Source organism: Hakea prostrata, chromosome 10, assembly GCF_041222555.1.
Source record: "Hakea prostrata isolate BN-2017 chromosome 10, UWA_Hpros_2, whole genome shotgun sequence".
NCBI classification, from domain to species: domain Eukaryota; kingdom Viridiplantae; phylum Streptophyta; class Magnoliopsida; order Proteales; family Proteaceae; genus Hakea; species Hakea prostrata.
This window is the reverse complement of record NC_142609.1, coordinates 14,091,201-14,107,453: the sequence shown is the minus strand read 5'-3', so window position 1 is coordinate 14,107,453 and position 16,253 is coordinate 14,091,201. Positions and strand designations below refer to the sequence as shown.

Genomic DNA, 16,253 nt, shown 5'->3' with positions numbered 1-16,253 from the left:
AAGACTCATCACCTACTCGATGATGGGCAAATCAGAAAACGACCATATCCAGGTACATTTAGACATAAAACAGTCCCGAAACATTTCACATAATGAAAATTGGTCTTTACCGCAACCATGTGAAATTGAGAACATAAAGTTTTCCTCACCCAAAAGGGTACAAAGGGAGACAAATCTGAATCCCATATAGACTTTGAGACCTCCTCTAGTGTTTAATTGGGTGCATGATCTAAATTAACCATTTTGGGTTATTGAGACTTGCCAGCCATTCCCAAATGGGTAAGAATTCTTCATAATGGAACACCAAAGCCATACATGAAAGACAGCTAGCCATTCATTTTTGAAACACACCCACCATTGTAGGGTCATGTTCAATCCTTCTTTCTTCAAGGAAGGAAGCACGAAATCACGTTTCAGTCGAGATTTCGGTCAAAATGTCTAATTTTTCACCTTTAAACAATAAACGATCGAGATCGAAATCTCAAGTGACTTCATAACGAACAATGCTGTACATTTTACTAATATTGGAGAAACACCCACTTCTAAAAAAATACCTTTCTCACTATTTTGATTGCAACCATGACTTTTATGGGTTACTGGTACCAATTCGAACTTGTAAGCAGGTATCAGTCAAACCCTTTGTCTTGTCAAAAAGAGTTGAACCCTCTTTTCAATTTTTTAAAATCTTTTTTTTTCTGAAGATTTCTTTTTGATTCCCTATTGATTGCTTTCAGTTTGTTGGTAAGCCATGTGGGGTCTGAGGAAATTAGGCAACAAGAGTACCAAAAGGAGGAAAGAACATAGAACAGAGACAATTCTTCTCTAGTTGGGGTATTTCGGTTTCTTTTGCCCAGGTTAAGAGTTCTGTTCATTATTGGTTACCACCGCCATGTGGTTGGATCCTGATCAACTGTGACGGTTCTCTCCGGGGACATATTGGAGGGTATGGTGCTATGGCTCGAAATTGCAAAGGTGATGTTATTTTTGCTTGTTCTGGTGGCTGTGCTAATGTGGGTGTTTTTCATCCTGAGATGCTTGCAATTTGGTGTGGCTTGCAATTTGCGCAGCAATACGGCTGTAATAAGGTTTTTGTTCATTCAGACTCCAAAGTAGCAATTAGGACTTTACTGTGTACTTACCGCCCACATTGGGCGATACTACACATTGTTAAGGATATTCTTCACTTGAGATCTTTGTTTCAGGAGTAAATTTTGGTCCATGGTGTTAGGGAGACTAATAGGTGCGCAGATTTTTTTAGCCGGATTGGCAACGTCGGATCAAGAAATTTTGTTGGATCCTCTCTCATTGCCTGCTCAGCTCTCTCAATATGTTGTAAAAGAGCGACAGGGTCATAGGTTCTTTAGAACCTAATATTGTATTATTGTTTGTATCCTATTTATTTCTATTAATATAAAGTCTCCTTTTCTCCAAAAAAAAGAAAAAAAAAAGAAAAAAAAAAAAGAAAGAAGAACAGAGAGCGCAAGAATTGATGTTCATTCTGTAAAACTATAAATTACATTTATACAACAAATATTTGCGAATAATATCCAGTAGAATTTATTTTATTAAGCTTACACACTTACACCTCTTATATAAGAATTGTACCTATTTTGTTAGAATAGTAAGGTTACATGATGATTGAGCATGTATTGTATTTTAAAAATTTTCAATAATTTTTTTTCTTCTAATGTTCCTTTAAGCAAATAAACTAGCAGGGGGTGTTGAAGTCGAAGTTGGGTCTTGATAGGGAGAGCCTCTTGATGTTCCGAATTCCCTCATGATGTGAAGGAATTTTTTAGAATGATCTTGTGTCGTTTGTGTACTAATTTGTTTGCTCTTGGGATTTTGCCTTGTTTATGTACCCTAAAAATTAAAAAAAAAATGAAAAGAAGAGAAGACAACAAATGAAAATCTCTCATGTTTTACCAAGAAAGTTTGACTTTGATGTATTTTTTTTTTAGAGTATACATATCTTTAAATATTTAAAGCTAATGATATTAATTACAAGAGGATGTTTGTAATAAAATATTCTAGGGGGTGTGAATGTAAATTTGCAAATATAAGAGTGTAAATATAATTTGCTCTTTTATACAATAATATTAGCATATCGAATCTCGTGGGGTTGCTTGGCTGTCAAAAGACTAAGAGACCAACACCTCTTACTATGAGGTCAAGATTTCGAATTCTCTTGAGGCTAGGTGCAAGATGCATGTAAGCTAAGCCCAAACAAACTTGAATTTCGAGAAAATGAAAATAAGAAGATGATAAATTCAGGTGTCACAATTCTAATAATTAATTGCAATGAATTACAGGATTCATAATTGTAGAGAATGAAAATCTTGGTTGATACATAAGTTTAATTATTCTATTAGTGAAGATAGAGTGTTTTATTGCTTTCACACCCGTCCACTACATATTTGAGAAGGGAGTCTACTTTGAAACACATTCCACCTATGTATTCGTCCTCTCATCCATTTCCCCCCTCCAAAACACACATGGGCTTGTACCACAGACGAGCTTTATATTAAGCCTTATGCGAGTATAGGGAGATGAAAGGACGACTTGCCTAGGTGGAGAGGATCTCCACTCCTTAAACCCACTCAAGAGGAGAAGTAGGCTAGGTATGACTATTGGGTTCAACCTCAGTATTGCACATTAATGCGCAACACTATGCTGCCAATTGTCGAGACCGAGATTTTGATCTCGACCATCAGTGTCGCTTCTCGGTCGAAATATCAACATCGACCGTTGGCAGCAAGTGTTGCGCATTAAATGCACAATATTTAAGTCTGCCCTGTGACGAGTTGAGGTGACTAATATGGCAAAGGATTTTTTTAGCAATTTTTTTTTTGAGGGAGGAGGGGGGATTGTTTTTTTTTTTTTTTGGTAAAAGGAGGGGGGATTGTTGAAAGAGGATAAAAGGGGCTTTGGTGTGTGTAATTTATCCTCTACATTTAGAATTTGAAGTACATTCAAAGAAAGTGATGGACGCAGATTTTGGAGCAATGGAACTCAATTCATTCTTGATGCAGGAAGAAATATATGCTTCAATGGAAGCAGCTGACAATGCTCACACTGCTTTCAGTTGCGATGACTGGTTGGCTGTTCAGTCTCCTGAGGTTCTTCAAGAACTTGATATTTCTGATCTCTTCCTCACTTCTTTTTATACAGATTCACCTCCTCTTCCTTCTTTTTCTCCTCAACAACCAGAAATTGGATCTCAATCAAAGGAAAATGTGCAAGAAGAGCAGCAGTTTCTGCCACAAAATCAACAAGAACATGCAAATCAACAACAACAGGGGGAAGACGAGGACGAGGAGGTGGAAGGGGAAGGAGACCCTGATGCTAAGAGGCAAAATGGGAATGTGGGTACAAGCAGGAATCTGGTATTTGAAAGGAATAGAAGAAATCGTGTAAATCAACAGCTCATGACCTTAAGGTCTCTCGTTCCCAACATTACAAAGGTAAAGGTAGATCTATTATTCAGTTATCTGTTCTTCATTTTTCATTTTTTGGGTCACAACTAAAACATTTACCCATTGATGATGGCAGATGGATAAGAGATCAATTCTTATTGATGCTCTTGCTTATCTCCAGAATGTACTGCAGCAGATAGAGAAAGAAATGGAGAAACCCAGTTTACTAAAATCACCATCTTCCGCTGCTTCTTCATCAGTGGAAGATTCTTCTGCTATGGTTGATGTTGAAGCTTCACCATTGAAAGATTCGACTAAAGAATATGATCCTTTTGCTTGTCTTCCTGCAATCACAAAAGCTAATAACATTCAATTCTACTATTTCTCTTTACATTTAAGTTGGGTTCTAAGAAGAGGATAAATAGCTTATCAGGTAAGATTTTTGCAGATAGAAGGAAATATGCTGAACGATCAGAGATTCATATTGAAGATTTGCTGCAACAATAGAGTGGGAGCAGTTGGGCTTGTTTTAAGAGCGATTGAGATGCTGGGTTTGCAAATCACATGTGTTTCAGTTGATCAGTGTGATAATGGAACTATGCTTACTACTGCTTTCCTTCATGTAAGTGTTCTTGTTTCTCCATAACAATATCAGCCTAGTTTATGTGTATGATTGATATCTTTAATTTTGAGGTTTTTCTTGCACAGAGTAAGAAAAAGGGGGTTTTCACCCTAGAGAAGCTGCTGAAGAAGTTGAAGATAAATGCTGCAGACTTGGGTCTCTCGTTGTAAATTTATTGAAGGAAGGGGTGTATGTGAGAACTGACTTTTAGCTATATCATATATTTTTTTCATATGCTTATATGTATTTTTGTCATTAAGGGGGCATCATGGTTTATTTTATTTTACAAAAAAGGATGGGTGTTATACTATTGGGTTGAGCTTCTGCCAATAGTTCAAGAAAGGAGGTATTGGCTTCATCATCCGTGATCACTCAAGTAATTCAACTATCGCCATCTCTGATCCACTCTCCTTTCCATCGGCTACAATTGGTGAAGCATTGGCAATTAGAAACGGCATTCTTCATGCAATCGGTGAAGGCTATGATCATCTTCTTGTGGAAAGTGATTGCCTATTTGTGATTCAGTGCTTAACTAACTTGGAAAAACCAAATCCTTCTGACCTTAATGTTCTAATCTCAAATATTAGAAGACTAGGAAACTCAATGTCATCCTGTTCTTTTTCTTACATTCCAAGAGGCATCAACACTGTAGCTGATGCTCTTGCTCAGAGTGCCTCGTCTATTCCGTGTATGACGATTTGGCCATACTCCTCTCCTTGGATTCGGGATCTATGTTCCCTTTTTTCCTTGGCTTCTCCACGGCTTTAATGAAATGCTACTTGTTTCCTACAAAAAAAAAAAAATCATTACAGATTGACTCGTTTTGGTGGTGTTTTTTTTTTTTGGTAGGCAGCTCATACAGTGCATTAATTGTGCAGTGTTGAAGCCAAACACTAGCATTGGGAGACTTATGTGGTCAACAGTATACAGTTTCGAAAGTAATTTTGGAAAATCATATTCTACAGAATCATGTAAACCAAATAGTGTAAAGAACCATTACAACGGTTGGACCTTCGAGGGTTATAAATTATTGCTGTCACTAGGCAGTGTTATGGGACCATATTACGTAATTTAAAAAGAGACCATAGTAATATTTAAACAAAAATCGTCATCCTAAACCAGAAGAAACATACGCCTGGAACGACAATCGTAACATTTAAAATTATCAAAATCCTAATAATATACACCTTGTTTTTCATGTACAACAATAAAAAAATAAAAAACATCCAAGGAAAAATGGCCCGTTTCTATCATCTTTGACCCATGAACGCATATTACCAGCAACTACCAAATCTGATCCAAAAAACTGCAAAACCATCCATATTATCAGAGAACAATATTAAGTTTTGCTATAAAAATAACCATATCATTGATTTTCATTAACAACTTGTATTGGAATTGAACTTCACAAGTGAAATGGGTGCTGAGTCCTCTATAAGATGGATCCACCCATGCCCATCATTTCCTGCAACATAGCAATCAGTGAACTTTATAGAGTAAACTAACTTTCATGAACAGTTACTTTATCCTTGAAGAAAGGCAACATTTCTCCAGCAAGAATACTAGAAAGGAAAATCAACATGATGAGGTATAATTACCCTAGGAACTCGAAACCCCACCAATCCCAGGCAAACTTGAAAGGCTCAGGACCTTCCCTCTCTAGATCCTACCTCACAAGAAAGGCATTTGTGACATTCACGTACTAGTATTTGGAAAAGTGCATATATAAATCCAGCAATTAATACGAGACGTATCATGTCGTATCCAGATTTATATCATCGTGGGATACTTTAAACCTTGGTTCGGGGGGCTTTGTTTTCGGGGGAAAAAAAAAAAAGAAAAAAAAAAAAAAAATCCAATTTTATTTTTGGGGGGGGGGGGGGGAAAATATTCTTTAAAAAAAAAAAAAAAAAAAAATAAAAGGGTGTGAAAAAATAACCACACACCCCTCCCCTCCCCCCCCCCGCTTTTTTTTTTTTTGAAAAAAAAAAAAAAAAAAAAAAAAAAAAAAAACGAGACTCGCCTCTATTCGGGGGGGGGGGGGGGGGGCAGAAAAAAGAAAAAAAAAACAAAAACAACCCCCCCCCCCCCCCCCCAGGAAAGAAAAGGAGAGAGGGGGTGGGGGTGGGTGGGGGGGGGGGAGAAGAAGGGAAGGGGAGGTATGGTTGGGGATAAGCCCCTGATATCAAGAGTCTATATTCGACAAGGAAAGCACTCCCAAGGAAACGATTGACAGTTTGAAGAGTGAAGAGAGTCCTGTTGTTTTCAGAGAGTCCTAGTGCATTCAAAGCGATCGGCAAATTTGAAGCATGAAGAGTCCTTCTGCGTTAAGGTTATTAGAATTAGATTTAGAGAGTCAAGAGTCATAATACATCTAGGTTAGAGTTACATTACGGTTAGGTTTCTTTTGAAGAGTCCTACTCGAAGTAGGCTGATTTTGTTAATTAATTCGATAGGAATGTAATTGCTATAAATAGGGGGGAGGATGAGTAGAAAGGATATAGAGAGAAGTTTATGTGAGAGCCATTGCTCTTGGGTAGCCGTAGGAATCACCTACTGCTGGTAGATTATATTGTTTCTTATTCAACTTTTATTCAAAGTCTCGTTTTTCTTCTTGAGTTATTCCACCTTGTTAAGTAACCTCATTCGGGTACCTAACAAATTGGTATCGAGCCATCGATTCTAGGGGAATGGTCAAGAGTCGAATGGAGCGAGAGGGTAGAGGAATTGGAAAGTATCGTGAAAGAGATTCAAGGTCAAGTGGGACTCCTAGCACAAAACATAGAGAAAGGAGAAAAGGCCAATGACGAGTTTAGAGATGAATTAAGGTTCATGTTATCGCAAGGAAAATCAGCGAGAGATGCATACCTTAATGCCGGAGGTGACTAGAACCGATGGAGTTCAGTTACGACAAGCGTACAATCGAACCGAGAGAAACCGAGAGACTTCCTTCCTAGACATCTTGAGATGCCAATTTTCACGGGGGAAGATCCGATGGGATGGATCGCACGAGCTGAAAGGTACTTTGATCCGTACAAACTCAGCGATGAAGAGAAACTCGGAAGCGCAACCCTTTGTTTTGAAGGTGCGGCACTAGGATGGATACGCTTCCGAGAGCTGCAGCAGCCATTGTCATCATGGAGAAACTTGAAAGAATCAATGATCTATCGATTTAACTCAGCACTGACTGAAGACTCCCCAAGAAGCATTGATTAATCACAAGCAAATTGGAACGTTTGCAGCATATAGAGAAGGGTTTGAGAAATTAGCGGCGGACGGAGCGGTAGATGGAGAATGGTTGAAGGGGGTGTTTTTCGCTGGTTTAAATGAAGAAGTAAGGGCTGAAGTTCGATTATTTGGGCTCACCAATTTGGGCCAAATAATGGACCTGGCCCAAGCCGTGGAGGACAAAAATGGAGTGGGGAAAAATAAGAAACCTCTTTTGGCCCCACCCACTCAATCAGCCCAAAATCTAACCTCACGTGTTATTAACTTCAGCCCACCCAACACCAATATTAAAGGAACCAATACGGTTCGAGGGAACCGGAATGAACCAAAGCTTTAACGGTTCGGTTCGGCCAAACCAAATAAGTGAACCCGCGTCTTCCTCTTCACAATCTCGACTGCAACTACGGCTGCGACGGGGAGCTCGGGACGCTCACGTTGGTTATCCCGGGAAGAAATCAAAGATAAAATGGACAAAGGGGTATGTTTCGGGTGTGACGGCCCATACTCCAAAGGCCATCGATGCCCTCCGAAGCAACTAAGGTTGCTTTGTTACTCCACGACGATGATAGTCCGGAAGTTGCAGCAGCGGAAGGAGTGATCAATGATGACGATATGGAGCCGGTGCTTGAGACGGAACTCTCGCATACCTCTTTGGTGGGGATCGATTCACCACACACACCGAAACTAACGGGACAAATAAATGGCTATGAAGTCATCATTCTGATCGATTGTGGAGCAACGCACAATTTCGTCGCTCAAGAGTTGGTGGAGCCGTTGGGATTGGAAATCCAGAAAACAAAATTTCAGGTTGCTTTGGGCGATGGGACGATTAGCAAAGGTACGGGGATTTGTCGACGATTCCGATTCAGCTAGGCGGCGAGGTCTTTGTGCAAAATTTTTACCCTTTCAATTTGGGTAGCATTGATATAATCTTGGGCGTAGAATGGCTGCAGACACTAGGGGAAGTACGCAGATGGTGGCGCTTGAGAACCATGAGCTTTGAGTGGCGGGGACGACCCGTGAAACTAAATGGGGATCCAACCTTGCTGCGATTAGAAACAACATTGAAGAGTGTGCTACGATCGGTTCAAGCGGTGGTGATGGATCCGGCTACAACCTCAGCATCCCGTCGGAGATGATATAGAGGTACAAGAGAGTACAACGAGTGTCACATTTATTAACCGACTTTGCTCAATTATTTGCTGAACCAACTGAACTGCCGCCAAGAAGGAAGCAAGACCACCAGATACGGTTAGCCGAGAGGAGTAACCCACCTAATATTCGACCCTATCGTTACCCACATTCTCAAAAGAACGAGGTCGAAAGATTGGTACAGGAAATGTTAACGAGCAGGATTGGTACGACCTAGTGTGAGTCCTTACTCCAGTCCAGTACTGTTGGTTCGAAAGAAGGATGGCGGATGGCGTTTCTGCGTGGACTATCGTGCCCTGAATAAACTCACAGTTCCTGACAAGTTTCCCATTCCTGCAATTGATGAACTGTTGGATGAGCTAGGCGGAGCCACGGTGTTTACCAAGCTTGATTTGAAAGCGAGGATACCACCAAATTAGAATGACGGAAGGTGATGAAGAAAAGACGGCTTTTCGTACACATAATGGGCATTACGAGTTCCTGGTGATGCCGTTTGGGCTCTCGAATGCTCCAGCCACATTTCAATCACTAATGCATGAGGTATTTCGAGAACACTTGCGAAAATTTATTTTGGTGTTCTTTGACGATATTTTGGTGTATAGCAAGACCATGGAGGAACATGTGGCCCATTTGCGAACCACCTTTATACTTCTCACACAGCACCACCTTGTAGTCAACCGAAAAAAATGCATGTTTGGGGTTGCTACACTGGAGTATTTAGGACATATCATATCTAAAGACGGAGTCACGGCGGACCCACGGAAGATTAAGTGCATGGTGGAGTGGCCCCAACCTGCCAATCTTAAAGCCTTGCGAGGGTTTTTAGGATTAACCGGGTATTACCGCAGATTCGTCCAAAATTATGGTAAAATTGCCGCTCCACTCACAAACTTATTGAAGAAAGATGCATTTCAGTGGGGTAACGAGGCAATGGCGGCGTTTAATGCCCTCAAGACAGCCATGACAACCGTTCCAGTATTGGTGACGCCAGATTTCACGAAAGAGTTTTTGGTAGAGACTGATGCTTCAGGTTTTGGGCTGGGTGCGGTTTTGATGCAAGAGGGCCATCCCATTGCCCTCTTTGGAGCCAAGTGTTGTCCCCTCGCGCACAAACCAAGTCTGTCTATGAGAAAGAACTAATGGCAATAGTACTTGCCATTCAAAAATGGCGTCATTACTTGATGGGGAGACATTTCAAAGTACGAACGGATCAGAAAAGTCTGAAATATTTGCTGGAACAGCGCATTGTGGCTACTGATCAACAAAAGTGGGTCTTGAAACTTTTGGGATTTGATTTTGAGATATTGTATCGTCCGGGTAGCGAAAACAAAGCCGCCGATGCTCTCTCGCGAAGGTCGCAGGATGATAAGCAGCTTTATTCGATGACAACAGCAACTTGGCGGGGAAAGTGAGGGACTAGATACAGCGGTACACGCCTCGGACCGTTACCGGAAGATCGTTCAAGCCTTCTTTGAAGGGATCCCAGGACTACCCCGACTACCGGCTTCAAAAGGGCACCTTACTCTATAAGAATCGGTTAGTCATCCCCGATGGGTCACCATTAATTCCCAAATTACTTTCAGAGTATCATTCTACCCCATTCGGTGGGCATTCAGGGTTTTTGAGGACTTACAGGCGATTAGCATTGTGGTATCTTGGGTAGGAATGAAGGCTGCTGTCCTCGAATTTGTGGCTAGTTGTGATGCTTGTCGGTGCAGTAAATATCAAGCCATGAAACCCGCTGGACTCCTTCAACCACTACCAATTCCGGATCGCATTTGGGAAGACATTAGCATGGATTTTATTGGTGGGTTACCCGGGACTAAGAGTGGAGATACCGTGCTTGTTGTAGTTGACCGGCTATCCAAGTACGCGCATTTCATCGCTCTTTCACACCCTTATTCCGCCAAGGATGTGGCTATCTCGTTCAGCAAGGAGGTTATCCGCTTGCATGGGTTCCCTCGAACCATCGTCTCCGATCGAGATCGTGTCTTCCTTAGTAATTTTTGGATGGAGCTTTTTAAATTAGCGGGTACCAACCTCAAGTTCAGCAGTGCCTACCATCCTCAAACGGATGGTCAAACAGAGGTGGTAAATCGCAGCCTTGAAATTTACCTACGATGTTTTTGCGCTCGCCAACCGAAGGACTGGATTAATTGGTTACCGTGGGCCGAATATTGGTTCAATACGACGTTTCATTCAGCCACAAAAATGACTCCCTTTCAGGTTGTGTATGGACGAGACCCCCCCTCTCTTCTGTGTTGGGAGGATGGTCGATCTAAAGTGGATGAGGTTGATGTGTTCCTCCGAAAGCGCAATCAGGTGTTGGAGGATCTCAAAACAAATCTGCGGGTGGCCCAAGATAGGATGTGCAATTCCGCGGATTCAAAGCGTAGGGAAGTGCATTATCAAGTGGGGGATGAAGTTTTTCTTAAGCTACAACCTTATCGCTTCGAGAAACTCGCCAAACGGCCCAATGAGAAACTCAGCCATCGCTACTATGGGCCGTACCAGGATCATTGAGCCGGTGGGACCAGTCGCCTATCGTCTACGTTTACCTGATGATTCACGGATCCACCCGGTGTTTCACGTTTCACAATTGAAGCAGGCACTGGGGCAGCACATTAAGCCGCAGCCGCTTCCAACTTGTTTGCAGGGAAATGGCGAGTTGCAGCTCACACCCGAAGCCTTGCTCAACATTCGTTTCTCTACTCAAGGGTTCTTTGGAGGTTTTGATTCAATGGAAAGGAGGACTGCCGCCTTGTGAAAATACTTGGGAATCTTATGCTGAAATACGGTCCCACTTTCCGGATTTTCACCTTGAGGACAAGGTGAAACTTTTGGAGGGGAGTATTGATAAGCCCCACGATATCAAGAGTCTATATTCGACAAGGAAAGCACTCCCAAGGAAACGATTGACAGTTTGAAGAGTGAAGAGAGTCCTGTTGTTTTCAGCAGAGTCCTAGTGCATTCAAAGCGATGGCAAATTTGAAGCATGAAGAGTCCTTCTGCGTTAAGGTTATTAGAATTAGATTTAGAGAGTCAAGAGTCATAATACATCTAGGTTAGAGTTACATTACAGTTAGGTTTCTTTTGAAGAGTCCTACTCGAAGTAGGCTGATTTTGTTAATTAATTCGATAGGAATGTAATTGCTATAAATAGGGGGGAGGATGAGTAGAAAGGATATAGAGAGAAGTTTATGTGAGAGCCATTGCTCTTGGGTAGCCGTAGGAATCACCTACTGCTGGTAGATTATATTGTTTCTTATTCAACTTTTATTCAAAGTCTCGTTTTTCTTCTTGAGTTATTCCACCTTGTTAAGTAACCTCATTCGGGAACCTAAAAAAAAAAAGGAAAGGTTCACCACAAATTGGGGTGGGAATGGGAAGGTTTGAAAAAGAAAGGGGGAAGAAAAAAAAAAAAAAAAAAAAAAAAAAAAAGTGGGGGGGGGTTTTTTTTTTTTTTTTTTTTGCCTGATCATAGCTCTCTCATTCAGAGGAAACCAGTAGTTTAGTGGTAGAGAAAATGCAGTGCCAAATATGACTCTCATTTCATCTACAAAATGTAAAACTAAAATCCTGAACTGTGTCCAGAAGTAGATGTGCCACACAATCTCTGGATTCTGGTGTTTCACAAGCACTCAAGTCATGATGGGAAGATTTCTTTCGTCCAGAGTTGACTCTAAAGTAAATAACAATCTCCAATAGAACTCGAAGCAAAAATATTGACAGTTGAATACTCAAAAAGAAATTGGCAGATGGACCTAATACAACTCTTCTTAGAGTTATATTCATAGTCAATCTTCATTACCTAACACAATATAAACGCCTTAGGTAGGCATAACAAAGTAAGTATTCATATTCTGCATGATCAATTACTTGAATTCTCTATTGAGTAGTTGAGATTATCTCGATTCTTTCCTTTCCTTTAACGTTGATGAGAGAAATTTTGAAATAAAATACTTAATCAGTCATAGCTGTTTTTCACCATCCCTCTTTTTTATTTCTTTGTTTTTTTCCTTTCCCCTTGAAGGTTGAATCAGATTTGAGAACAATTTGAAAATTTTAAAAATACAATAGATACTGAATCATTGTTATGGTGCCATATTTGGGCCCAATATTGAGAGAAAACACAAATAATGATCTTCACTATCGATCTTGAATGATGATACAGAGAATAGATAAACTTGGGTACTTGACCCAAAGAGGAGATTCATTCATCCAAGAGGTGATAAAAAGGGCTTTGTGTGTGTAATTTATCCTCTACATTTGGAATTTGAAGTACATTCAAAGAAAGTGATGGACGCAGATTTTGGAGCAATGGAACTCGATTCATTCTTGCAAGAAGAAATATATGCTTCAATGGAAGCAGCTGACAATGCTCACACTGCTTTCAGCTGCGATGACTGGTTGGCCGTTCAGTCTCCTGAGGTTCTTCAAGAACTTGATATTTCTGATCTCTTCATCACTTCTTTTTATACAGATTCACCTCCTCTTCCTTCTTTTTCTCCTGAAGAACCAGAAATTGGATCTCAATCAAAGGAAAATGTGCAAGAAGAGCAGCAGTTTCTGCCACAAAATCAACAAGAACATGCAAATCAACAACAGGGGGAAGACGAGGACGAGGAGGTGGCAAAATGGGAATGTGCGTACAAGCAGGAATTTGGTATTTGAAAGGAATAGAAGAAATCGTGTAAATCAACAGCTCATGACCTTGAAGTCTCTCGTTCCCAACATTACAAAAGTAAAGGTAGATCTATTATTAAGTGATCTGTTCTTCATTTTTCGTTTTTTGGTCACAACTCAAACATTTACCCATTGGTGATGGCATATGGATAAGAGATCAATTCTTTTTGATGCTCTTGCTTGTCTCCAGAATGTACTGCAACAGATAGAGAAACAAATGGAGAAACCCAGTTTACTAAAATCACCATCTTTCGCCAGTTCTTCATCAGTGGAAGATTCTTCTGCCATGGTTGATGTTGAGGCTTCACCATTGAAAGGTTCGACTAAAGAATATGATCCTTTTGTTGTCTTCTTGCAATCACGAAAGCTAATTGTTGGGGGTATTTGGCTCAGACCCCTGGTCCAGGGGCACCAACCCAATCAATACATTGGTTCGGTTCTAATTCATTAAAAACCCTGGTTCGTTGGCCTCATAGGGCACTTTTCGGCATGGGAGGTTGTTGAGAAGAGCTCCTTTTAGTGGCAGCCAGTTGTGCTAAGAAGCTTCTCGACAGACCTCTCAGCAGCGGCCTGACACACCAGTTCTCAGAAAAAGTAATGTTGCCAGAGAACTATGCGCATATCTTTTAAACGTCAATCCTCGCGTTAATTTCAGTATTGAATGCACTGAGTTTCATTAAATGCGCATGGACAGCTAGGAATCTTCTTATTCGTCCGCCACTTACTCGAGTAACACATCCTGCCGTTTTGTCTGCAATAGGTTTTCTTGTTGTCACATCAACGTCATTGATGGCCTGACCTCCTTATTTGGTGGGATTATATACAGTTGTAAAAGCTTCTTAGGCAAGATTGAGGTGTAACTTGCTGATCAAGCCATGCCCTCCAACGATTGCCACCCTCCTTTCAGAATCCATTGATCCAACGGTTGAACAACATCTTCACTATCACTGAGGTATGAGGAGAATAAATATACGAACACTCAAGACAAAAAGTAAGTTCTCCAAGAACATTAACTCTGGTTCATAACTCTCAAATGAACAACCCGAGAAGACATTCTCTTCTTCTTCAGAAAGCATTTACTACTTCTTTAGTTAAATTACAACTTTATCCTCTGTATATTTTTGTATTGCTTATCAAACTTAATATCATGTCTGCTTTTACTATTTTACCCTTATTATTAATAAACGTTTATTAGCTGATTACATGACACTTTTTAAAAATACACTAAGTAACCTGAGTGATCGTTACTATTAATTTAACGTTTAATTAAGTTATTTTTTCTGCTCTTGGTAAGTAGATAACAAAATTACTTTTTGCAATTTCCTTCTAAATCGAAAAATAAAAGAATAATTTCACCATTTTGAAATATTAGAGGAGAATGAGAGTAGTTCACCTTTTTTGGGGAAATTAGGAGTAAAAATTTGGGGAGTAACAGTAAATAGGGACTAAATATAAGTAGGGTTGCAACTGGGTCGGGCTGGGTCGGGCTTTTGCAATCCCAAGCCCAACCCTATATGTTCTATTCCCGCTTTGACCCTAGTTTAGGGCTAATGACTATTGTCCCTTGCCCTAAGCCCTACATAGCCAAGCCAAGCCCATTCACACCTTAATTGGTCATAATTGGGCTAAGTCAAGATGGGTTGACCCTGACCCTGATTGGCCCTGAACTTGATTGACCCTGTCCCTGTCCCTGGCCCTGACCCTGATTAACCTTGTCCCCAGCCCTGATTGACTGTATCTTGACCCTAGCCTTAATTGGTTATATCCTTGGACCTAAAATATCAAAGGTAAATTCATTAAAAATAATAATAATGATAAAATAAAAAATATATATCACCAGTAAATTAAAAATAAAATTCATAGAACTATAACATGATTCAAGCTCATACAAAATGATAAAATAGTCAATAAGTTGATAGTGTTGCTTTAAACAGAAATAAATTCGTACTCCATAATTAATAGAAATAAATTCATTGCTTTGGTTATGAAAATTGAAAACCTCTCTCATTACTTTGGTGATGGAAATTGAAAATCTCTCCCATTAATATCCTTTTAAAAAAAATAAAATATATATTCAAAATTTTGTTAACAAGTAAATCAACGATAATTTAGTATTGATATTTTTTTCATAGTTAAAGAAAATGATATTTTAGTTACAAACATAAATAAGTTTTTTTTTTTTCCTCTAAAATATCACATTGGAGGCAAAAGAAAATTGTCAATATTCATAATGAGAAGTTGGGGTATAGCTTTTTGTTAGATATTAATTCTCTATATAGTAGCTTTTATTATTAATAGAGCAAATTGCACTGGCACCCCAAAATGGAAGCCTTAAAGTACTGACACCCCACTTTATGTTTAAAAAACACAGACTCCAAAATTGAATTTTCGTTGGATATATTGTTCAATTTGTCACTGAAAACCTCTCTGACATTCTTTATTATAGAGATAGTTTTGAAATAAATAAGAATAAATATCACTTACCTTCCCTCTTAGCTTATACCCCTCTTACTTGGACAATATCACTTACCTCCTCCCCCTCCTTTAATGTTTAAGCCTGGTCCCTGATTGTGCCTTTTCAAACTCCTCCCATGCCACAACGTGTTAGAAGCATTAAAACCTCAGCTCACACCCATTTACAACATTGGTCCTCTGAATCTCCTCTCCAGAAATGTTATCAAAGATGGCTCGAACTTTGTTGATTCAAACTTATGGAAACAAGACGAAGCTTGCATTGAGTGCTCAGTTGAGTTACACACTTACACCTTGTGTGTGTCAAGAACCCACCTACAGAACTTGATTGTGAGCGTGCTCACAAGAGGTGTTCAATCACCGTTCTGTAAGTGGTTCTTGACACACACAGGATGGAATTCAACCCTTGAGAATTTCTGTGGTAGAGTGCTGTTTCCAATTGAGATGAAAAGCTTCATAGAACTATACTTTAAACCCTCACCATGGAAGTTACCGATGAGATGCATTCTGTTGGAGTACAGTCAACCCATAGCATCAAATCTAGGGTTTTATGTTCAAACTGAACAAGGCACACTGGGTTTCTGTAATTATAGCTGCAGGAATTTTGAAAGATTTGGACCAGCTGAAACCTCATCACATTAAGCTAGCCATTAAGGAGATTTGATAACAACATGTGG

The 16,253-nt window shown here is 39.9% G+C and overlaps 2 protein-coding genes and 1 pseudogene across 2 annotated transcripts; all 3 read left to right on the top strand.

Annotated features, from left to right (window-relative positions):
• The first annotated feature begins 579 nt into the window (after window positions 1-579).
• LOC149002049 (uncharacterized) lies at window positions 580-1,208 on the top strand. Its single transcript, XM_089138624.1, has 3 exons — window positions 580-623; window positions 735-741; window positions 855-1,208. The coding sequence occupies exons 1-3, from the start codon at window positions 580-582 to the stop codon at window positions 1,206-1,208; spliced, it is 405 nt and encodes a 134-aa protein (XP_088994750.1).
• A 1,768-nt stretch (window positions 1,209-2,976) lies between these two features.
• Window positions 2,977-4,403, top strand: LOC149002048 (transcription factor bHLH35-like). The gene is made up of 4 exons (XM_089136387.1): window positions 2,977-3,464; window positions 3,553-3,774; window positions 3,865-4,038; window positions 4,125-4,403. The coding sequence occupies exons 1-4, from the start codon at window positions 2,985-2,987 to the stop codon at window positions 4,206-4,208; spliced, it is 960 nt and encodes a 319-aa protein (XP_088992513.1). The 5' UTR covers window positions 2,977-2,984; the 3' UTR covers window positions 4,209-4,403.
• Window positions 4,404-12,630: 8,227 nt separating this feature from the next.
• On the top strand, window positions 12,631-13,902 carry LOC149002047 (uncharacterized; annotated as a pseudogene).
• The last annotated feature ends 2,351 nt before the right edge of the window (window positions 13,903-16,253 follow it).